This window comes from Lepidochelys kempii, chromosome 1 (genome assembly GCF_965140265.1).
Source record: "Lepidochelys kempii isolate rLepKem1 chromosome 1, rLepKem1.hap2, whole genome shotgun sequence".
Taxonomy (NCBI): Eukaryota; Metazoa; Chordata; order Testudines; family Cheloniidae; genus Lepidochelys; species Lepidochelys kempii.
Genome location: NC_133256.1, coordinates 266466908 through 266491422, shown reverse-complemented (window position 1 = coordinate 266491422; position 24515 = coordinate 266466908). Strand labels below are relative to the sequence as shown.

Here is a 24515-nt window from a genome sequence, read left to right as displayed (position 1 = left end):
AAAGTTCATTTTTTATCACCTTCAGGTTTTTTCTTTCTGTGCCACGATGAGCTCTTAGAAATCCTTTCTGAGACAAAGGATCCACTCCAAGACCAACCACACCTAAGTAAATGCTTTGAAGGAATTGCCAAGCTCACTTTTAATCAAGAGAAAGAAATTACTCACATGGAGTCAGCAGAAAATGAAAAAGTAGAGCTCGTGCTGCGAATAATTCCAGCAAGTGCCAAGGGGCTAGTTGAGAAATGGCTTCATGAGGTGAATATCTTTAGCTCTTACTTAGGGTTTAGTTACTGTATAATCATTTTCTCTTTTAGGAGCAAGGAATATCATAAGCATATTTCCTAACTAAATAGCTCTCTGAGAATTTACCAGATTATTTAACAGATTGAATATCAGCCTTATTGTTGTTGTTTATTACACCTAGTTGACATGTGCAAACATGCAAAAATTAATTTTAATAAAGAGGTTATCAGTGTGTGAGACAGTTAATAAAAGTGTGTGTGTCTGAAAGCATATATGTGACTATATGTTCAAGTCTGTATATATGTATTTTTGTTGTCTTCTCCCTGTAATTTTTGTAGTTTGGAAAGATAGACTTTTTTTTTACAAAGCAGTTTAAAGGAACGTGAAGAGATTTTTTGCACACCCCTCTCCCCCAAAAAATCTTTATTTTCAATACATATTAAGCACAGGGAAGAGAAATATTTAATTAATAATATACTAACCTTTCCCCTTTGGGCCTATGATCCAAATCAATCCGTTTCAGTGTGAAATTAGTTTGATGACCTTTTTTGTTGGCTTTATTTTTACCTTCCTCTGTTACACAATCAAAGTGGGTCCTTCCTCTGATATACAATTCTAGGCCAAGTCCACTTCCAATCTCTCCTCCTTTCTTTCAAGACAGAATCAGCCCCAGGTACACATCTTTCCTTTCTGTTGTTATTGCAGGCACTGCTTTTACCCCATTAAATCTCTACCTTTACCTCTTGCCTCTCTCTTCACTTCAGGCTGTCAGCCAACCAGGGTATACAACTGAGAAAAGCAATACCATATGCTAGAAAGGGAAAAAAGGAAAAACAAAACAAAACCAAAAAACACACACAGAATTTTTTTCCAAGATGGACTCTGCTGCGGGGGGCGGGAATTTGTCAAAGGAACTGAGAGTGAACTTTAATTGAGAGTATTACTTCTGTTATGTGCTGAGTTTCTGCTGGCCGGGTGAGCAAAACAAAACAGCTCAAGTCCTCTCATGATTCCATGTTTCTCACATAACTGAGCCACATATCACCATGCCAACTTCGAATTAATCTTTTTTAAAGTGACTGCACGCAATTTAAAACAGTTCATCACAGTTAGTCAGGGGAGGATAAGGACAGAGCCTGCTTAGACAAATACTTCCTTCCCTACTCTCCAAAGAAAATTATTAAACTTTATTTTTGTACTCATTTTCAGCACAATGTTATGTTCTTCGGAAAAACATTGGAGTTAGAGAGCTGTGATAGGTATGAGATATGCAGTTATGAGGAGCCTAGGAAAGGCAGATCTCACCATACCGGAAAACCTGCTGTATGTTGTTTAGTTCTCTCTCTCCAACAAAAGAGAGAGAGAGATAGGGAGATGAGCAGCTGTGTTTATTTTAATACATCTCATTTAACCCTCACCGAAAAACAAATGGAAAGGTTTGGGAGTGCATTAATCTGGACCCAATTAGCATCTCTTTCTCCCTCAAAAGTGCAACCTGTGATTAATGAATATAAAGTAGAGTTTCATATGCAGTCTTTAAATCATTTGCATGTTTTATGCATGATAATTGAATTTATTTATGCACTTCCTTTCATTTAATGATTTCCTGCTCTTTCCTGTGCTATCCACATTGTACTACCCAAGAAACAGGATTTGATAGGCAAGCAAGGATAGGAGTAGATAAATAAAACCGAGTAAATTTGTAGGTCTAATGTCAACTGCAAATAAAAATTAATGGGTTAATGTAAAATATTTCAGTTAAAGTATATGCTCTTAGCCTTTTCAGACACTTTGGATATTGCTTAGTATGCTTGTAAATGTACAAGCAAAATTATTTTCAAAAGGCCATGAAAGGCAGTTAAATTATTGTATTGACATTTCTATGACCCTGGAGACTTGTGTTTCAACTTGGTCAATTAGTAGTAATAAGATAATCAGAAGATGAATAGTAATTACATTAATAACTAATGGTATTCAGCCCAGGTCCTAGAGAATCAGTCTGGTTTAGAATATAATAGTACATTATAATTTGTCTTATTCAGTATTTGATCAGTAGAAATATGAGCATTGGATGCCTAGTAAATTTATCATAGGCAGGATGTATAAGTTCTAGAGATCAGTTTGCCACATTACTGGCCCTGTGATTGTGCCTGTAAAGTGACATAATGGGGAAAATTGCTTTTTTCCCCCCATTTAAGGTCAGATGTCCTAGTGATTCCATGGTGCTGGTGTCTGAATTCTTTACAATGCAAAGTCCATCCTTGCGATGGTCATGCCAGGAAGCTACTTTGGGAAAGGTTTTTTTTTTTTAAAAAAAAAGGATTCTGGTAGTGTTTCTCATAGTTTTGATTTGTGCCAGTGCTTCTCTTGTCTCTTGTCTTTCCTTCTGTGTTTAAAGATGTATGTGGAAGTGATCTTTTTCTGTGGTGTCCTGTCTTTTTCAGTGACTTAATTGGTTGTGTGTTGTGATTGTTTCCTGATCTTTGTAGGTAGGAATGTCTTTAAAGGCTAAAGTTCTGTTAATTTGTGATGTAACAATTTCAGTGTGTTTCTTGTCATTGAAATGTAGTTTAAAATGTTCAGTAATGTAGCATGAAATTATTGGTTAGTTTTGAAATGGTTGTGAAATCATGTGAAGAAAATAAGTATTGCATCTGATCAAGATAAATTCACTCTAGTGTTTTATGGCTTTTTATTCCTATGTGATAGTAATAAAGTCTCATGTAGGGATGGAAGCCATGAAATACATTGTGAAAAATCATCAACTAAGATGGGGCCATGAGTATAGAAAATGGTATAGTTGTAGAGCTACTGAAAATTGTTGGAAAATGATTTAGTATGTCACCATGTTGATTACCATGTTTGCATTTTATTTCTTCATCCCTCACCCATGTAGTTTGGCAAGTAAGGAAATTAGTTTATAACAGGTTGATTCACCTTTACATCAATGTTAAATGTTTAAATTGTTTATACATTTTTTTTATTTTCTACTCAAAATAACACTGTACATGAAACGCTAAACTAATTAGTTAATACTGTTAAAAAAAACAACAAAACAAAACAAAAACCCAACTTGTGAATTTCCAAATTCACATTATTGCTACCTTGATTAAGAATGAAACAAACTAAGGTATCCCATTAGTCCAGGGTCCAGGTTTTTTTACTCCCACACTCAATAATAGACATGAATGATGAGCTAGCATGTAAATAATAATTCTTTTTCTATTGACATGTTTTTCTCAAAGTATACATTCTCTTCTTTTCCTCTTCTGGAAATAAGACAAGGGATTATAGCTCGGAGGGCAGAAAAAGCACCTGTGAGAATGTTCATAATAGTGCCAACATCCCATATATTGCTTTACTATCCAAGTTTTGTCAATCTTTGTATATCTTTCTGTCTTGGGTGTCATTTTGTTTGTGGGATACTTCTGTGAATGTGAGTCATTCTTATATAACTAATTTATTTTTACAGCCTTCTTTCTGTATTCTTTCTCAATGCACATTAATAAAAATATTTTTGTTACTTTGCCTCTTTTATTTCTCTGAAAAACTGTGGATTTCTTGTCTGTTTTCAAAAAAGGGATACACTTCCATTAATTATAAATAGGCAAATCCTCTTCTGATATAAAACCCTGGAGACAATTAAGTAGAAAAGATATTTCCCCCTGTATTTCAATAGGTTTCTCACTTGTAACTTACATGTTTTTTTAAAAAATAATTGTTAGTGTGAATAAAATAACACCCCAAATATTTTAACCTTAATTAAATCACAAGTGCAGTTTGAATTTGGTAATTATTGTTTTGGTTTACAAAGATGTTAGAGGTTGTTTATATCATTACTGTCTTGTGGAGCAATAGTTGCGTAATTTGCAAAGCAAGTTACAATCAGACCTCTATTAAGAGGCAAAATATTTGCTTCCTTGTGTTTTAATGAAATTGCTTCCAAGATTATAGAGGTTGTACTACCTAGAGAGTAAACTGAGCTTGTTAACCAAAATAGAAGAAAAATGATACAGATAAAAATTGTCTTCGTCATTTGCCCCCAAATGTTTTCAGAATGTACTTTGCATATGGCAGCTCATTTCTGGTAATCTGTGAGAAGATTGTTTTAAATAGTTTCAGATGGACTAATCATAACATATTAGTCTCTTTTTCTCTCTTCCTCCCTATTCCCTGCCTAAGAATAAATTTTAGTTGAATTCCATTTTTGTCACTTCTAAATAATATGCAATTTGAGGATTCCTTTTCATTTTCAGCACCACAGGGCAGACTCTTTTAACGTATGTGTGCTTATACTCTGAAAATTAACTCTATAAATTGCATTATAGGGCTCTATGTTTATTGCCTCCAAATGATTTCGAGATCTAAATGTGCTCAGTTTTCAAGTAAAAATATATTTTTTTCTAACTGCCAACGCTGGAGACTGAACTTGGGATCTGAAAATAAAGCGGAGTATTTTCCTTTTCACACAGCACCACCAGTAACAAAGGGTTTTTTAGGCTAAGTTATGCCCTCAATTACAGCAGTACAACCCCCTACCACCATTGTCTTCACATTATATCCTCAGCAATGCTTATGCAAAAACATTGCTCTCAGTGGGTTTGCACAGGTGTGACTAATTGGAACTTCGTAAATAAACCTGTTGATGACTCTCACAAGAATGAATACAATCCAGATCACACTCTGTTTTGGCTCAGTGGGGTGAAAAGTTGTGAACTCTTATTTTTGTCATTAACATAAGTACATGTGACTCTGGAAACACAGAGGGTACAGATTTGTTGAGTAAAAAGATGTCATTTTTAAATAGGCAATCTGGTGCAGTGCAAAACTATGGTAATCCAAGGTTGACCCTTTCTGCTTTGAATGCAGTATAAACCTCACTACATGCAATGGCCTCTCTCCATCTTTTGTCAACAAGAGGGGCTGAACTCAGGACTTCCAGAGCTGAAAATACCTGCAGCTTGAGCTAAGGTGCAGGCTGGGGCCTATAACAGACTCTTATCCTCTGTGGATTGAGCACAGAAGGGGATACAAACACTCTTAGAAAAATGCATATACATTTCTTGACACATGGAGCAGGTTTATGCAATGGGGAGAAGCTGGTGTTTTCCCTATAAGTGGTAGAAGGTTTCACCTTGCCAGGTTTGTTTGTGCCGTTTGAGATATAGCAAAACATTAAAAAAGTAAGAGTGGTGGCTTCCTGGATCTACCTAAAGAAAATCTATGGTGTGTTCCCCCAAGTTAAAGTTACAAATCTGTCCACAGAAATAAATACAGAGAAATGCCAAGAGAGTTATAAAATGATGAAACAACATTAATCTTAAACTAGTTCCTGTGACCAAGCTACCAGAATGACCCTATGGTACCTTTTCACTATGTCGCCTTCCCCTCCCGCTTTCTGTAAAATACCTGGGCCAACTTGTCTGCTGGCATAACTCCATTGATGTCAGCGGAGTCTCTTGTATTTATTTGTTTGTGCCTGTGGTTTATAAATAACTCACCTGTGGATAGGGAGTGAAACTAATCTTAAGTGACTGTCCCAGGGATTAAAAAATATTGGTTGTCTTGTAGATATAGGTTTTAATTAAATTCAAACTGGGCAATTTGGGGATACCTTAGTGATCCATTCAGGGGGGATTATGGGGAGTGGAAGAGAGGAAGTGGGTAACTACAGTATAGAAATCACTTCTCACCAAATTATTTCCCTCCCACATCTCTGGCAAGGATGTGGATATTTGTTTGGTGCCCCAGTGGAAGGGATTTGTTTGTTCATGAATCCTGTAAGCCTTCATCAGAATCCATCTTTTAATTTTGCACTCTAAGGGTTCAGTGTTCCAGTCCAAGGTGACACCTTGCCTGATGACAAATAAAGTATTTTTCTCTGTGTCAATTTGAGTAGCAAGTCAATTTTCTGAAATGTGGTCTCTTGTCAGAAAAAAGGAATGTTTTGTCGTTGGGGTGAAATGTTAAATTCAAAGCTGACTGAAAGTTGTTCCTCCAGTAAAGTGTTGAATATTGTTTTTTATACCATAAGTGTACATATTCTGTCTGTTCCATGTAGTTTAATTGCTGAGCCTGAACCTAGGAAAAGTATTACTTAGGCTAGAGCTTCCCAGCCTTCTCCAGTAGAAACACACAGTTTAATTTAAAAAAGTTTACTGTGGATCTGAAATATAAAGACTTTTAACTAGATTCTGTATTTATTTGGCTCACAGAAAATCTGTTGATGTAAATGCAAGTTCTGCATGCTGACAGAGTCCAGCATGTGTTTCATACCTAGTGTGATGATTAATGATTTAATATCAACAATATTTCATGCTGTTCAAAATATGCATATAGATCATGATCCAGCGTTCATGCTAGGTAATCTTACAGGTATCCAGGATTTAAACACTATCCTGTAGGTCTTTCTAGATCACTAAAAACAGCATGAAGTTCACATGGAAGTGAAGAATAAGCCATTAGAGATCTCTGAAAGAAAGTATAATGTATTCTCTGAGGCCAACACCACTAAATAAAGAGCAGTTGCGTTCTGCACTACCTGTCTCTTCAGCAAAAAGAAAAGGAGTACTTGTGGCACCTTAGAGACTAACAAATTTATAGCAGCCTTTCAGGGTAACCTCATATAAAGTACATTACAGTTATCCAAGCTGGATGTAACAAAGGAATTGTTAATGGCTTGAAGGACCATACTGGGAGAGGGGTGTGTGCACTGCAAATATCCATATAAATGCAGACTGAAGGGGCCACTTCTGGCCATTGACACTACCTTGTTTTTTCATTGCCCTACTAGCATTACCTGTATCTTGTCTGGAATGATTTCCATCCCCCCTACCCATCCAAACCCCTACACTAGCTGGATACTGGAAACTAGGCACTTTACTATATGACAAAATGTTTATATGGTATCTCAATTATATGACTGATAATAAAATATATATATTTAAAATACTGATCTGGAGTTTTATGATTTGTTTATTCAGTGACTTTTATTCATTAATGGGTTTAATTTGAGTGGTGTTGCTACATTGTGAGCTTGGTATGACACTGCTTTTGGCATTATTTAACTGTAGCTTTCTGTTCCTTAAATTATTTTCTAAAATAATGTTTTCGGTATATAATATGTATATCGACTCTGTAATCTTTGTGAATTACCACTTCACAGAGTGGATACAAATCAATGATTTGTTTAAATCAATATTTTATTTAATATGTATATAAAAATAATCCCATTTAAAATTAAATTTGAAGTTATTTTAGGGTCTAAATTTACCATAATCTATTAAAATAATGTAAATAAATAACAATTAAAATGCTGCATGAATGAACCATCCTCAAATTTTAATGAGCTAAGGGGTATTGCTTTTTTAATTATATACAAAATCAGAGGAGAACATCTTTTACCTTTGAGAACAACTCAAGCCTTATAAATATTTCACAATGTTATGTATTGTATTAAATATATTTATTATTTTCCATCTTTACAATGGAGCGAATGTTGGTATTTACATCTTCCCAAATTTAGGTACTTTCAGTTTCTGTTGTGCAGAAAATCTTTTGCCTCAACTGCTTTTAGTTTCAGTTTAGCTAGCAGTTTTAGAGAGAGTATTTTCATTGTTTGGATTAATTCATTCAAAGTTGAGAAACCAATTTGGAGGTGAAAAGGCAGGAAAGCTTGTTTTCTTCTTCCAGTTTATGAATAAAAACGATCTGGTAGAGGATGAAAACCAGTAATTTTGAAAACTTGAAGGACATGGGGCCAGATATTCAAAGAGATCTTCTTCTTATTGACATCTCTATTACTAGAGGTTTGCAACTATGGTAGGCCATTCTGTACAATTCTCTGTAAAGACTTGTGGATTACTAGTCGTTTTGATCCACCCAAGATCCTACATGTCCATCCAAGACCTTATTTTTCTGCCTCGTGCTCTTCTGCCATCAACTTTCCCTTCCAGTGCCTGTAAACATTCCTCATCTGCTTGAACTCCTTAAAATGTTCCCTGCAAATCAAATCTTTCTTTTCATAAGATCTCCAACTAGCATTTGCCAAGTCCCAAACATCTCCAGTACTTTTTCTTTGATTATTTGTCTCTCCATGATATTTTCAGAATTCTGCTATAACATAATTCAAAGGATTGTAATTTCTTTCTTACTGATTGTTTGAATTCTGAGTTTCGCAGTCATAATTTAACACAGATCAAATGTAATTTTTAAGAGTCAGAATGTAGTCTTTGGATTTATGTCGCTTTTCATCAGATGCCAGAATGTGTCTTTCTCTCTTGCTATTCTGGGGCTGATTTCAGTATCTGATATCTTTTGTAATGGAAGATGGAAAGAAATATAGGCTCGTAAGGATGCAGATAGGTGCCTAGTGGGATTTTCAAAAACACCTAAGAACCAGTGTAGGCACCTAACTCCTGTTTGTTTCAATGGGTGTTAAGCAACTGTCTGCTATTTTTAGACATCTAAAATCATTTGAAAATCTGGCCCATAGTGACCAGAAAGAATTTGTCAATTCACAAACCATGGTTAATATTTCTTGTGTTTAATAAGTCAGTTAGTTTTAAACATAAAACGTTTTGATAAACTTGCTATTTTTAAATACTTTTTGTTTTTCTACATTTTGTGTTCCAATTTCCATCCAAAGGCGGCTTGACATAAATCCCAAGTAAAAAATGATCATTAGTAAATAAGAAATGCGACATTGACCATTTTCAAACATTAACAAATGTATTCAGATTAATTTTACATGTATTTTAAGCTAGGTGATTGCTTAAAGAAATGTTTATAGACAAGGTATAGTCTAGTTTACAAAAAGAAACATCAAATTTAGTGTAAATGCTATATTTGATTGCAAATCAACATGTTTTAAGGCTTATTCCAGCCAATGAGAATGAGCCTTTCTTTAGGGAAATAACTAAAAAGTCCATATGCAAAATGAGATTAAAATCAGTTGTTTAAATCATGGCTTCCTGCTTGTTGATTTAAATCAATCCACCCTGCTTATAATTTGACGAGTTAGCAAGTATTGCAGTTAGTTTTAGTATTTCCTTCCTCGGAATAGAGATGTGAAGCTTTTATTTCTAGATTGCCACACCTCAGCTATCTGCTCATGTATCACATAAAACTAAAACTCTAGCTGTGCTGTCATTTACATTATAATACTTCTAGGTTACTTCTGAAACTGTATCAAAGTACCATCAGAACAACACCTGCAGATGACTGGTTAGCTGGTAAAGACCATAAAACTTCATTTGGGATAACAGATATTGTTCTTACCTGCTCTCATTGATGGGGAGGGGACATGATAACAGTTTTCAAGTACATAAAAGGTTGTTGTAAGGAGGATTGAGAAAAATTGTTCTCCTTTACCACTGAGGATAGGACAAGAAGCAAGCTTAAATGTCAGCAAAGGCGGTTTAAGTTGGACATTAGGAAAAACTTCCTGTCAGAGTGGTTAAGCACTAGAATAAATTGCCTAAGGAGGTTGTGGAATCCCCATCATTGGGGTTTTTAAGAGCAGGTTGGACAAACACCTGTCAGGGATGGTCTAGATAATACTTAGTCTTGCCTTGAGTACAGGTGACTGGACTAAATGACTTCTCAAGGTTCCTTCCAGTGCTATGATTCTATGCCTCATATTCAATATGTTAGTTTTCCAAGTAATTAGAATGAGGAAAATGTAAAAGTGCTTCTTGTTTGTTTTTGCTGTTCTTCCAGCTGGAAACAAATATGCATTTGAAGAAAATTGTCAAGCTAGTGTTAGGAGATTTTTTTGTGTCTATATGTAATCAAAGCAAGAACAGGCCAAACTAAACAAATTTGGCGTGAATTATTGGAAAAGTTGTGGTGTGTAAGTATGACAGCCCTAACTGACAGCTCTCAACTTGGATGGACAGCTTCAACAGATTACTGTAGGTCATTTTTGATATCATCAACGTAGTGTGCTTCCCTGGTGGAAGCCAGACTAGTCCAAAAGATGAGGAGGATAAATGAGAGAGAGCTGTAGGGACGTAGGGCGGAGGAAAGGAGCAGTGGAGTTGGGGAAAGCTGCATGGCTCTGGATCCAGTCCAGCTGGCCCCTGCAAATGTGCCCCTGTAACACTCACGGTGGCTGCTATGGAGGACCCTAATAAAACTAGATGCAGGAGCAGATCGCATTATGGGGCTACAGGATCATGAAGCAGTTCACCAGCCTGAGCTTTGTATCTCTTCTCTCACAATGCACAGCACAGCTCTGAGAGCACATAGCTCCAGGTAGAACTACCAGTGAATGCCACCCCAGCCTTGAGCAGCGCGAAGCCGGTCAGGAGAGAATGGGTGGGGAGCGGGAAGCAGAAAGAAAGACATTAAAAGTGAGAGGGGGGAAAACATATAGAGACGTAAAGGGAAATGAGAGGGTAGGAATGGACTTAAAAAGGTAGAGGCACAGTAGGAGGATCAGATAAGAGTAAGGGGGAGGGGGATTCTATAGATGGAATGGGGGAGCAACCATCAACCAACCTGTAGCAAATTTGCTTCCAACTAAAACGGTTTAGGAACAACTGTAGTTAATAGACGTTTTTGCTATTGACTTCAGTGGAGCAGGATCAGTCACAAATATATTTTCACATGATCATTGCTTAAGTAGGCACGAACAACTTTTATCCCCATGTGTGCATTTGTTATTCTTCAATTAACATTTATTTTGGCTTTTTATAGAGACAATCCCATTCTCCATTAACACCATAGGAGGGGGTAATATTGCTATTAAATATGTTCAATGCATGTATTTTACAGTTTTAGGTTCACTTTCATCTTTGCCATTGGGACAGAGTATGATTTTGCTATGAACTCAGGTCAGGCTTTGTTTGGTTTTGAAATGGTTTCCCTTAAAAATTCAAGCGGAGTTATGCAATTGTCAGAATTTATGGCTCCTTTCTGACTGTCATGCCATTTTGTTTTTTTTGTGTGGGAGGAGGGATTGATTATACCCATCTTGTTATACAAAGACAATGTGTATTCCATGCAACTAACAAATACACATTCAAATAGAAAATCCCTGGAAATATATATAGAAATGTTTGGATAACAAAACCTAATTTAAAGTTGAGGGGGGGAGAGACCTGGGAAAAGTAGGCTGGAAATTTCATTTCGAGGCAATAGTAGCAGGGTATTTGGGAGGTCAATAGTTATGATAATTTATCTATAGTACAACATTGAGTCTGAACTGCTCATTGACTCTTTTATTTAATAGACTATTTGTATTTAACTAAACATTTGACAAATTAGAACTGTAATTGTATTGGGGATGTTGGAAGCAAACGTTCACTTTCGGAACCAGTCTGTACAATTTGCTCTTTGCGATAGTGCAGAAATAAACTAAAAAATACATCTGAAAATAAAAATGGTCTATATGCCAATAAATTTATTTGAAGCTAGTTCCTTTCAGGAGAGTTCTCATAATTAAAGTGTTACTCGGAGTATTGTATAAAGGCTAGTTTAGGATTCTGAGCATTACAAAACTCAGAAATACATTCTTTCTTAAAATAAATGAGTAAATTATTTGGAAATGTAAGCATTCAGAGAGGGCCTGGTTGTAGGGTACAATGAGTGTTTTACCACTGATTTCAAAGCGTGTCAGATCAAGCCCACATTGACAAAACAGATTATGCCTCCCTTCTGTAATATGATCACATGAAGCTATGTTTTAAAGAATACTTTTCTTGTTCTCTTCAGTTAACAAGCACTTCTGATAGGTGTAGTTTGCTAATAAAAATAAAATTCATTACAGCAGTGGTCCAAGCAGCTAATGTTAACTCTCCTTAGAGTAGCATGTGCTGGATTCAAATATGAGCACAGCTGCAAATAATTTGGAAACTGAATTGTATTTTTACATCAGTGCTGTTAGACAAAAATGAATTATTAAGTAATTGCTATTGTGACATAAGCTTGATGCAAGTAGTGGAATTATTTGGCAGAGCTATAACCTCAAGCTACCTTGAGAATTTACAACATTTTTTAAATTTTCTGATTGATTAAATGGATTATTTGACATTTTGGCAGAGCTTTGAAATCACTACATAACAAAGACTCCTTTCATTGCTTATTATTTCCTCTCTTCAGGCTTAATGCAGATTCTTTGAAACAAAGGTTATAGATGCTTCTTTCTTGAGTAATTTTTGTTTCAGTTCACATTTTTACTGGTAGTGTCACATTTCCTTCTAAACCTCCCCTGGTGTATCGATGCAATTCTCTATCATTGCAATAGAACATAAGAAGAGAGGTAGTCTTAAAATGCCCAGACGTTTATATACCTATCACTCCATGCTGATAGAAGAATTTAACTTCACTATGATATGTTGTCAGAAATGTTCTGAACCCTTACATCGCTGGCATTTTGCAGGCTTCTTGTCAAATGAATATTTGGGGGATGTGCACATGTGTCTGTTGAACCCAGTAGGTTAATAACAATTTTTAACTTCAATTTTCTGCTGTCCTCTGTTGTCACTGGAAGAAGTAGGTGACTTAATGTCAAGTTTTTATGTAGACAATGTAATGGGGCCAGGTTAGATGTTCCAAGATGGGTTGAAGGTCACTTGTTTTTACCAGCTCAACACTGATGAGCCAGTGCATCATCAAAATACATTTAACATCAGGTAATGAGGAGCAGCTGGGGAAAGAGCTCCTGCTTTCACTTTGGCTGTGAAGTCTTGTTCTATTAAAAACTTGCAGATACTGAGGATACCTAGCTGTACACACTGCTCTCCTTCACAGTGCTGCTGGGAGACAGGCATATTGGAGCTCCATGGCAAGCGCACAAATTGACACTAGAGTCTTGTTAGTGTGCATTTTAATGACGAAACTCCCCGGCAGTGGTGTGTAGGACTAATCTCAGTCTCAGGAATTTTCTAACATTAATAAAGTATTTGAGTCTCATGCTTCACCCTCATGAAATTGCCTCTGCACTTCCCCACTGAGGGAGTTACCGGCCATGACTCATAGTCTTGAAAAGAATTCTACGGGTATCACTAACCAAGTTAAGAACACGCCTTTTTTTGTAGTGAAAAGATATCCCAGCCAGTCGGGGCCACACAAACGTAACCATATATAAAGTGATTTGAAATCTAAGGCTGAAAAGCACTATACAAGACCTAAGTCTTGTTATAAGGAGAAGCGGCACACGTAGCAAAGCCTTTCGTTAAGGTTGCCTGACACTTTACATTATAAGACCCTATTTTCAGTTGCTAATAACTGCTAACTTTTACCTGTGTAGGCTGAAATTGTCCATGTTCAGTGTCTGCCTGATGCTGATTTATTTTTAAATTTATTTCAGTTTAGCAAAAATGGTTCAGCAAAAATGGTTCAGCCATTTCAAAGAATGAGTTTAGGGGCCAATACATTGTTTCCTCCCATCTTAAAAATGTCTTACAACTATTTCATTCAGATGCTCTAGTGCTTCCATGCTTTGGAGCATTGATTTGAAATTTGGCAAGGTAGGAAGGGGCACCCTGCTATCAGAGACATGCCTTTTGCTGTCTCAAAAAAAAAATTCCCAAATTTGCTCAGGTAATGAGCCTCTGAAAGTCACAGTTCACATATTTTCACTAGAGATGTGTTTAAGTTTGGCAGCTAAATTCCACAGAGGTTTGTCTTCACTGACTGTGCTTCAGCCCCTCACAGTCCCTATCTGCCCCCTGGGCTGTGCATGAGCCATTCCCATGGAATGACTGAGCATGTGGATACTTGGTGCTGCAGGGGCTGAGCAGCACGTTCCATGCCATCATTCCTCCCAACAGACAGAGGCCATTGTGGCGCATGGGCACAGGAACTGAGCAAGGAAATGGTTTCTGTTGGGCTCTCAGTGCTCCTTGGCTCGTGCCCACTGCCCAGACAGCAAGGAGGAGAAGGCGAAAGCAACCTAACTTGAATGCAGAAGTGTTGGGAACCAGTACTAGGTCAGGAAGTTGGGGGTAGTGGAATGAGGATCCAAAGAGGCAACAGGATGGGCTGGTTTGAGGGGGAAGTGGAGGATAGGAACGGAGATGGAGAACCTCTCTCTTATGACATCTGCAGAGCAACATTCTATATATGCAGTTGTAGGTCCATAAACCATTTCAAGGCCTCCTCTGTGACGTTGTGGATAAATCCAGTTCACCTTTGAATCCATATTTGGGGCACTGTGCTATGATGTTTTTGATGGTTTGGATGTTCTCACCATGGGCGCACAAAGGGGCGTCTTTAATTTCCACTTGTGCATCAAGTAGCCACATCTTCCATGCTTTGTTCAGATGTGGTTCAATGTGGTCTAAAGTCTGCGGGGCAGGTTGAAACTGGGAGGGCAGCTTGTTGGGTCAGTAACAATGTGCTTGTTTGGAATAGTAGATGAGTTTCAGATACTTTACCCTTCCTGGCCGGATTCAGAGAAATGTGGTCACATGTGGTCCATAGTGATTTTCACAATTCTGGGGATTGTTGGAGTATGTTATCCATAATCTGCCAGACGGGAAGTTCTGGGTCTTCGACATATTTAGGTTCTTGTGCTGTGACTACATCTCGATGGAAGTTCAATGTTTGCTAATACAGAAAGCCATGGTAGAGGTGTTGATTTTAAAGTTTCTGTGTTGATTCACGTTTTCTGATTCAGCTGCCTAGCCACAAGTTGGATATGGCAGCTTCTTGTCCACACTGGCACACAGTACTCTGCCACTGAGGACACCAGGGCCAAAGCTGATGTTCATAGCACTGGGGCAGTTTATCCCCAGCTTGTTCCCTCAAATTCTGAATAATATTGACATGAGTCTTCACTTTAGAGGCTGCTCTCTTGAGGTGGTCATGAAAGGTCAGTGTACAGTCAAAAATGATACCAAGATATGTTGGCTTTGGGTCATAATGCATAGCTTCACCATAAAACTTGACCAAGTGTTTTGTGTGATTCTGTTGTCAAGGTGGAAAGTAGAGACTGCAGCTTTGCTTGGATTTGTTCTCAGCTCCCACTTTTGGAAGTACTCTTCCAGGATCTTATGGTCTGATGTAAGGGTCACGTCAAGTTCTTTAAAGCTATGGACCTGAGTTACAAGTGCCAAATCATCAACATACTCAAAGTACTGACAGGTTTCAGAGTAACAGCCATGTTAGTCTGTATTCACAAAAGGAAAAGGAGTACTTGTGGCACCTTAGAGACTAACCAATTTATTTGAGCATGAGCTTTCGTGAGCTACAGCTACAGCTCACGAAAGCTCATGCTCAAATAAATTGGTTAGTCTCTAAGGTGCCACAAGTACTCCTTTTCAAAGTACTGAGCTATCATTTCAGACATACATTGAAGAGTGTCAGAATAAGTACAGAGCCTTTTGGTAGCCCATTATTCAAAGAGCGCAGCTTGCTGGTTTGACCTCCGAGGTATATGCACATCCTTCAGCCTCTAAGCATAGTTTTCAGAAGCCTTAGAATCTGCACACAGGGGATCACTTTGGCCAGTTTTGGTGGCAGACCATCCTTCCAGACTGTCATATGCTGCTGAGAAGACCGAAAGATGTAGAGCTGATGGCAGGGGATTGGAATAAGGAGTTTGGAAGGGTTGGAGGAGGACTGGGATGTGGAGCTGAGGAGCAGACAAAGACTGAGAAGAGGGACAAAGGATGGGGTCTAGGTATTGCCTCATTTGTTGAAGAAGTTGGAAGGAGTGAATGTGAATGAAACAGGACTGTAGGAAGAGAAAGACTGGCCTCCTGGTTTAGACGGCTGAATGTTGCCCTGGAGAATGGATTTTAACCCCACCTCTGCCAGTGGGCTCTTATTTTCTGGTTGCCTCACTTGAGGCATCTGAGATCTGATTTGCAGAAGTGCTGAGAACTCACAGCTGTAGCTGAAGTTAATGGGAATTGTGCTTTCAGAAAGCTGAAAACAATTACGAGCCAAATCAATTGCAAAGAATTTAATCAGAAAAACATTCATTATAATTGGGAATCATTTAAGAACTACTTACTAGATATCCAAAAAGCCACAATCCCACAACTGAGGAAAAAGGCCATAGTGGTTAAAAAAACCCAACCTGTTTAGAAGGGAAGTAAAGTTAATATAGAACAAATGAAAGAAAGAGGAAATACATAGTAATGAATATAAATCAGAAGTTGTTCATTGCAGAAAAATGATAAGGGAAGCAAAAGTCACAAGGAGACCTCTATGGACAGCAGAGTTAAGGACAACAAACTGGGGAGTTTTTAAAATATATTAGGAACAAAAAGAATCCTGACAATGATATACATCCATTACTAGATGGAAATGGCAGAATAAATAATAATGCAGAGAAGACAAAAGTGTTCAATAAATATTTCTGTTCTGTATTGTGTGGAAAACAGACGATATGGTCTCATATGGTGATAACACTCTTTCCATTCCACTAGTATCTCTAGAGGATATTAAGCAGAAGCTACTAAAATTAGACATTTTTAAAATGAACTGGTCTAGGTAACTTGCGTCCAAGAATTTCTAAAGAACTGACTGAAGAGCTCACTGGACAATTAATGTTGATTTTCAATAAGTCTTGGACCACTGGGAAAATTCCAGATGACTGAAAGAAAACTAATGATGTGCCAACGATTAAAAAGGGTAAACAGAATGACCCAGGTAATTTTAGGCCTGCCAGCCTGACGATCCTGGGCAAGATCATAAAGTAGCTGATACAGGTCTCGATTAATCAAGAACTAAAGGCAGGTAATGTTATTAATGCAATTCAACATGGATTTATGGAAAATAGATCTTGTCAAACTAATTTGACAAACATTTTTTGGTGAGATTACAAGTGTGGTTGATAAAGATAATAGTGTTTAGACTTTTAAGTTGATACCACACAATATCTTGATTAAAAAAACAGAAAGATGACAAATTAACATGGCACACATTAAATGGATTTAAAACAGGCTAATGAATAGCCTCAATGTAATTGTAAATGGGGAATCATCAATAAGCAGGTGTGTTTCTAAGGTTGTCCCAGAGGGATCGGTTCTTGACCCTATACTATTTAACATTTTTATCAATGACCTGGAATAAAATCCAGAGGATTCCCCACTGCTGGCCATGGGGGCTTGGAGCTGTGGCAGGTGCCGCTGCCGGCAGTGGCTGGGCTGCTGCAGGGCCCTAATGTCACGGAGGTCTCTGGAAGTCACGGATTCTGTGACTTCCACGACCTCAGTGACATATTCATAGCCTTATATATATTCATAGCTCTTCAGTCTAGCAGAGAAAGATAGAACACAATTCAATGGCTGGAAGCTGAAGTTAGACACATTCAGCATGGGAATAAGGCATAAATTTTTAACTGTGAGAGTAATTAACCACGGGAACAATTTACTCAGAGTCATGATGGATTCTGACTCACTGACAATGCTTAAATCAAGATTGTATGTTTTTCTAAAATATCTGCTCTAGGAATTACGTAGGGGAAGTTCCATGGCTTGTGTTATACAGGAGGTCAGACTTATGATCACAGTGGTCCCCTCTGGCCCTGGAATCTATGAAATGTGAAGTGATATAAAATGCTAAATTATCTGAAAAATCAGGTGTGAGGTGTCTCAAATAGGGGACCCAAAATTAGTGGATGCTTTTGACCTTAATCTCTCTGTGCCTCAGCTCTCCATCTGTCAAATGGGAATAACAATACCACCCCCTCACCTCCCAGAAGTGTTGTGAAAATCAATTTGTTTAATGTTTGTGAAGCACTCAGATACTGTAGTGGTGAGCACTAGAAAAAATCCCATGAGGAAGTTAATAATTCTGCGTTCAAAGTGAGGCTTGAAAAGTGTGAAGTACATAAAGCGTAGGGTCACACATCAAACAATCGGGATGAAGTGAAATACTGAATAGCTGCTCATTCAGTAAGTGTAGTCCACTCAGTGCACTGAATGAGGAAGGGGTTCTATGGGAAAAATAGTATGTGATTTTAGTATGTGGAATTAAGGACTGTATCATAATGCATACACACAAGGGATGGTGCAGGGTATGTGTGGCATGGACAACCTTAATTCCGGCATTTCCTAACTTTCAGGTACTTGACTTTGCAACCTTACCATTCTTTTAATGTTTCTTGCATGCAATTTTCTATATAGTTTACAGAACCACCTTTGTGTATTGATAGACTTACGACTTACAGATAAGGTACAGGTGTCTTCCCTAATGTGTTGTTACAGTTAAGTAATAATCAAGTTTTAGTTGTATGAGTTGTATGTGTATGGGTCCTACATATTTTAAATTATATAATATTTTCTTATTGTGCCAAAATAGCTATTGGCTTGTAAAAAAAAAATATGCCCCACCACAAAAAAACCCTGACAGATTTTTGCAGTTTAAATATAACGAGATGAGATGCAACATATTTTTTGTCAAACTGTTTAAAGAATATTTATAAATATGCCTTTAGCAAAGTATATTTAATCTGCCAAATTCATCAAGGCTGGGGTAAGGAGGTGAAAAGTATTCCTTGGTTGTGTATCCACATCCTGTGCCCGCTAAGCCTGTTTCTCTAGAGGGAAATACACCCCCATCTGGACAGTAGGCAGTATTTCTACCTGTCATCTGCCTCGGCTCTGGAAAGAGGAGGAGTTGCCACTTTAATTTCCACCATAGCTGCAACATGAAGCACAGTCAATCCTGGTAGCCTCTTCAGGGAGCCTTTGAATAAGCATTGATTCCGGCTGGGCTTGGGCTAGCCACACCCTTTTGTCATCAGTTCCCAGTGTCAAATCCTAGTGGAGACAAGTCACAGGTACCTTTTATCTCAATGTAGCCAATCAACCCTATAGCCCTAGCTGAGTTTGACCTTGACTAGCTACACTGAGGTAAAAGCTACCTGTGATTGATCTCCACTAGCATTTTACACTGAGATAATTAACTCTAGATAGCTATTTCAATGTATAGAGACTTTTCTTTTTGGAGTGAAGACATAGCCTTAGAATTTAGCCCAGTGTTAATATTGTTGTTGTTGTTTTTTTAAAAAAGCATTTGCAGTGTGGATTTAGGTTTATAAGGCAATAGTTTCTAATTGTGAAAGCTCTCATTCTATCTAGTATAAATGATAGTGCATGAAACCTTTTATTAGTAAAGTTTGGAAAATTACGTTGGTAATTTTACTGACAAATAATTCAGTAATTAGGAATTATTTATCCTGGGTATAATGATACTTTACATCATTTTAAGTACAGCTTAACTTCTTAATTACACACTCTCGTGAGACTTGCAAAAAGTTGTTATAATGATGATGTGTTATTAATTCGCCAGGAATGCTGCTTTTTGGTACAGCACCTGCAGAGAGAAATTCAAATGCCAAGTCAACACACAATATTAGTATTTAGCTTCTTTTTTCTCTGTTCAAATTAATCAGTGGAGACACTGGAATCCTTACCAATCAGATCAGTCACAATGATTTTTGTTCCTTTAGTGTTAGTGCCAATTTAGTCCTTATAACAGTGAGAGATTTCTACTACTAACTAGACTCAATCATAGTGTAGGCAGATGCGGTTCAAGTGTTGTCACACTGCTCTGCCAGGGGGGATAGCAATCTTGACATGAAAACATACTCTTGTCATTTGATCCCATCCACTCCTGTGTTCTCAATCAACTGCTATATTTGGGGGTTCTTTTGTGAGGTGGCTAAACATCTATACAAAGTTTGAATGAAGATACCAAATTTTGACCAGTTTTGATTTAAGCTAGTTGATAAAAGTGTAGCCTTAGATATTTAGGTTAACCACTGGCCAACAGAGTACATTGTTTCCAATTACAGTTGAGTGATATTTTGCTATGCCATACAGCGCTTGTCTAATAAGTACAGAACACTGTACTTTTACAAACACTTTGGAGGTCCTCATTGTGAGTAATAGCATGTCACAGATGGTGCGCTGGTGTGCGGATGTTTAGTACCTCTAGTGACTGGGAAGTTCAGAGTTATCTACCAACTGCGACATGCCATGGAATATGATAGTCCACGCAATAGGCTATATAAATGACAGACTGCAAAAAAAATAGTTAAAAGTTAAGTAGTTACAAGTAGCACAGATTCAAGCCAAGCTATTCTTACACAACATTTAGCCAATGAGATTGCTGCCTCAGTCCTACCTATGTTATAAATGCCACTGATCTCTTTTTGTCAGCAGAGATAGATACTTTCCTTCTTTTAAACATATAATTCCTCCCTTTCCCGCCCCTGCCCCCCTCCCCATCCTTTTCAGTTGGGAGACACTAATATGCAAAATGGTTCATCTTACTTGTGAAAATGGCCTTCCTCAGAGCTCCTCCCATGCCTTATTACCACAGGACAGGATGATCTGGCCTTTGTTTTTTCACCTTATGAAAGACTGAAACTTCCAGCCCCTTAGGGTGAGTTGGAAAATTGCTGGCTTCTGTTGAAAATGACTGTTTGTTTATAATTTTTTTTAAACTAACAATTGTTCAATTTTCTTGTCTCTACAATTATACACACTATTTAGACTCTTGTGGCAAATATAATAAGATGAAGAATAGTGCACCAAGGAGATAATGATATTGGGAGACCTGTTGGAAATGACAGAAAGGAAAATGAAGTCCTGAGAAGTAGCTGTGTTAGGCACATCATATGCAATTTATGTAGCATAGAAAACCAAAATCATAGATCATCGTTTAGCTGTATTCAAAATGTACCAAAGAAAGATTGAATACTGCACTCATGTTATTAGCAGAAGAAATAAAATTGCTTGTAGTGGTTCATTTGGGGTCATCCTAAGCATGAGTACATTTATCATGGTAAGCCTTTATCTGTCTGTGTGAAACACTCTAAAGGGAGGGTGTATCTGATTAAGTTAAGACAAACTTTAATGGATGATGCTTCATCTCTAGGCCAGTAAATTAAGAGAGCCTTTCTAGCCAAGCAGAAAAGTTTATAAATGAATAACTTCGTGCAATAGCAAAATTTATCTCTTAAACTAGTGCTGGAAGGAAGACCTGGGGAAAATTAGGGAATCCCCGGGGAGATGAAATTCATGATTGGATTCCAAAATCCCACTTACAAGCAATGCCAGCCGTCAGTGGCTTTGACAGATGGGGAAGTGCAGTAATAGATCATGTGGAATTAAATGGTGGTGTTTGCATCCTTAGATCAACTTCCCAATTTTGCCTTTGAGGAAGGAGAGCCTAGAGCTGAATCATGTATGAATGAATAAACAACTGAAATAAAATTTCTAATGGATTGTTTCTTAGAGAAAACATATAGCTGTCTGGGATAGACTGTATTCAGAAAAGCCACTAATAAGTAAATGATGATTAAACACTTGTTGATGTCTGAGGATTGAGACTCTAACCCCTAGATATTGTAGCAGAACAATATCCTGTAATTTGTTGTGATATTGTTTTCTCTGTTTCTGTAGGAAGTTCATGAGGATGCCGTAGGAAAAAAAAATTTGACATGACTGTTAACCTTCATGAGCTCATTGTGTAGCTACTGGATTAAATTGCCTGGTGGCAGAATCAAAATGGATTCAATATCCATGTGGTACGAGAGTATAAAGTGCTTGAAAGCAAACTGGAACCCAAATTGGAATTAAGTAAAACAACTAATATAACCATACATCTCCTGTGAGGATAATTTCATTATAATTAACATAAATTAATGTTTTTGGACACCTTACATACAAGTACATATTAAACATGTTATTGAATTGTATTGGTATTTCATAAATGTCTTGGAAAACTTGTAGGAACACAGGTTGGATATTAAAAAATCTTTTTTCTCTCTATTCTCCATTTTTCATCTTCGCATGACTTCACTTAATCTCTTCCATTTCTTACCATATTCTCTTCTTCCTTTCTTTCCATACACTGTCAGCAAATGGGTGGAGACCATTCAAAGCTATAAAGCTAGGCCTGCAAGTAAAATCTTTTAAGAAAACATTCATTGGCAAAGGCTATTCTCATTGAAAACCTACCAGGAATTCAAATTACATTGCTTAAAAGTTAATTTTTTTTTAAAAGCTGAATTTAGTTTGTTCTCACTTTGTTGTTGGCAAATTCCCTCCTAGCAGTTGGATTAACAGGAAAAACACCATCACACAGGCTCAGGAAGAAAGATGCTAGGTGGAAAATTCACCTACAAGAATACAGTTAATTGTCCTTTTGACCTTGAAGAGGAACAAAGGAAAATAAACCATGGCACAGAAACTATTTTGGCTGCTTTGAGAGTTCAAGCACACAGAAGCCTGCATATATTGGAAAATTCACATTGCACCGAAACTATCAGCCAAGAATTACTGAACATAACATGTACGTTAAAACATATTTCAAATGGAAAGCAATGTGATAGGAGTTGTTTTACAAACAACCAGCAGTGTGACAGGAGTTGTTGCCTTTCCTGCATTTCATATGACATGATAATATTCTAACAATTCTAAGAGCTATAAAAGTGAACTCTTACAGATTAGTTCCTCTGCATCATGCTGGTAAGCATGGCAGATGGGAAAATCTCTTCTTTCATGACTGTTTTTAAGCCAATGATTTGTGTGGTGAGTTTTATTTACACCTATCAGAAAGATGCTGGCCAGTGTATTATGGGTGGAGCTGGGAGTGATGCCCCTAGTTAAGAATGCCTAACCCTTTCTGTTATAATTACCAGTTTTAAATTGCATATAACTTTGTCAGACTTTTAAGGGTTCATGCTGAAATTTTCTTTACTTCTCTGCCTCAGGCTGATTTTTCTTTCTCAAGTTTCAGTGAAAATGGTTTAGCCATTTCCAAGAAAGAGCCTAATGAAAACTAGGTAGTTTTGTCAAAGATAATTTTTTCCCCAACAGTTTCTTTGAAGAGCTCTAGCTGCTCCAGGAGCGGGATTTGAAACTGAAGATGAAGCTGCTGAAATTTCAGAACAGTCTATCTGCACTGAACATGCCCACACTATTCCCTAAATGCTTCAGTAACACAGAGCTCTCTGCATGGAAGCTACAAGAGATCCACAGTGGGGATGCAGCAGACCATCCCCCTGCTTCCCCACCTTTTTGACCTAGAAGAAGGTACATTGGATAGGAGACCATGAGTTCTTCCACTGACCGATGTTAATTCTGTGCACTTTGCAGGCTTTATTACTGAGCAAGTCCTCATGACACCTACTGTAGGAAGTCAGTAAGTAACACTCATTTTACAATAAGGTAACTGAGAGGTTGCAAAAAGTTCTTTCTCGTGGAGCTGGTAATAAAATCCAGGTTTCTAATATGGCAACTGTTGTTCATTGATCTACACTGCCTTTCAGAATTAATATGCTAAATATAAGTGCTTGTTTGTTCTGTCTGTTACCACTAGGGCAACCTTCTCCTCCACAGCTAAGAATATAAACCAGGATCCCTGCTTCCCAATGCCTCTCCTAGGTAGAAAATAGTTACGTAATCCACTGGCAGAGTGCACGCCATGGCCCTATCTAGTGGGGCACAGAGACGATACAGCCTACTATTGTTATCAGTTATTCTTCCTTTAGTTCAAGTGGCAGATGTCCATGCTATGAAGCTAAATGTTCTGGCTTCCTACTCTGCTGATGACCACTACTGGGATCGCTGTGGTTCTACATGATGGGATTTCTCATTTTCAGTTTCCTTTAAAAAAATAAACTTGGAAAATTATAAACTAAAGATGATATTAAAATAAAGTTAAGGTTACAAAGGCAAGTGCTCAGAAAATGACACAATTAAGATTATCAGTAATTTATCCACATTTGAGATCTATTGATGAAAAGGGCTATATGAGAGGTAGGTATTATTGTGCATATGCATTATGATACAGTATTTAATTACACGATCACATCTTGCTCTCTGAGACCCATGCCTCATTCAAGGCATAGGCCAGTCAGTGAATGAGGCAAACCAATTTAAGAAAAGAGAGTATGTTCTTTTGTATTTAAAGCACTGGGCTGGGAACGTGAATCATAGGACTGGAAGGGACCTTGAGTCTAGTCCCCAGCACTCATGGCAGGACTAAGGATTATTATCTTGACCATCCCTGACAGGTGTTAGTCCAATCTGCTCTTAAAAATCTCCAATGACGAATATTCCACAACCTCCCTAGGCAATTTATTCCAGTGCTTTACTACCCTGACAGGAAGTTTTTCCTAATGTGCAACCTAAACTGTTCTTGCTGCAATTTAAGCCCCTTGTTTCTTGTCCTATCCTCAGAGGTTAAGAAGAACAATTTTTCTCACTCCTCCTTGTAATAACCTTGTATGTACTTGAAAACTGTTAGCATGTCCCCTCTCTGTCTTCTCTTCTCCAGACTAAACAAACACAATT

At 37.6% G+C, this 24515-nt stretch overlaps 1 protein-coding gene across 2 annotated transcripts in view; it reads left to right on the top strand.

Moving 5' to 3' along the window:
* Window positions 1-418, top strand: part of LOC140904998 (dynein axonemal heavy chain 12-like) — an 84561-nt gene extending 84143 nt beyond the window's left edge. For both annotated transcript variants that reach the window (XR_012156696.1, XM_073327472.1), the window contains one exon: window positions 26-418. Coding sequence is in view for 1 of the 2 variants with exons in the window: in XM_073327472.1 (XP_073183573.1) it covers window positions 26-50 (25 nt within the window). In the remaining variant the exon portion in view is untranslated. The remainder of the gene's footprint in view (window positions 1-25) is intronic.
* The last annotated feature ends 24097 nt before the right edge of the window (window positions 419-24515 follow it).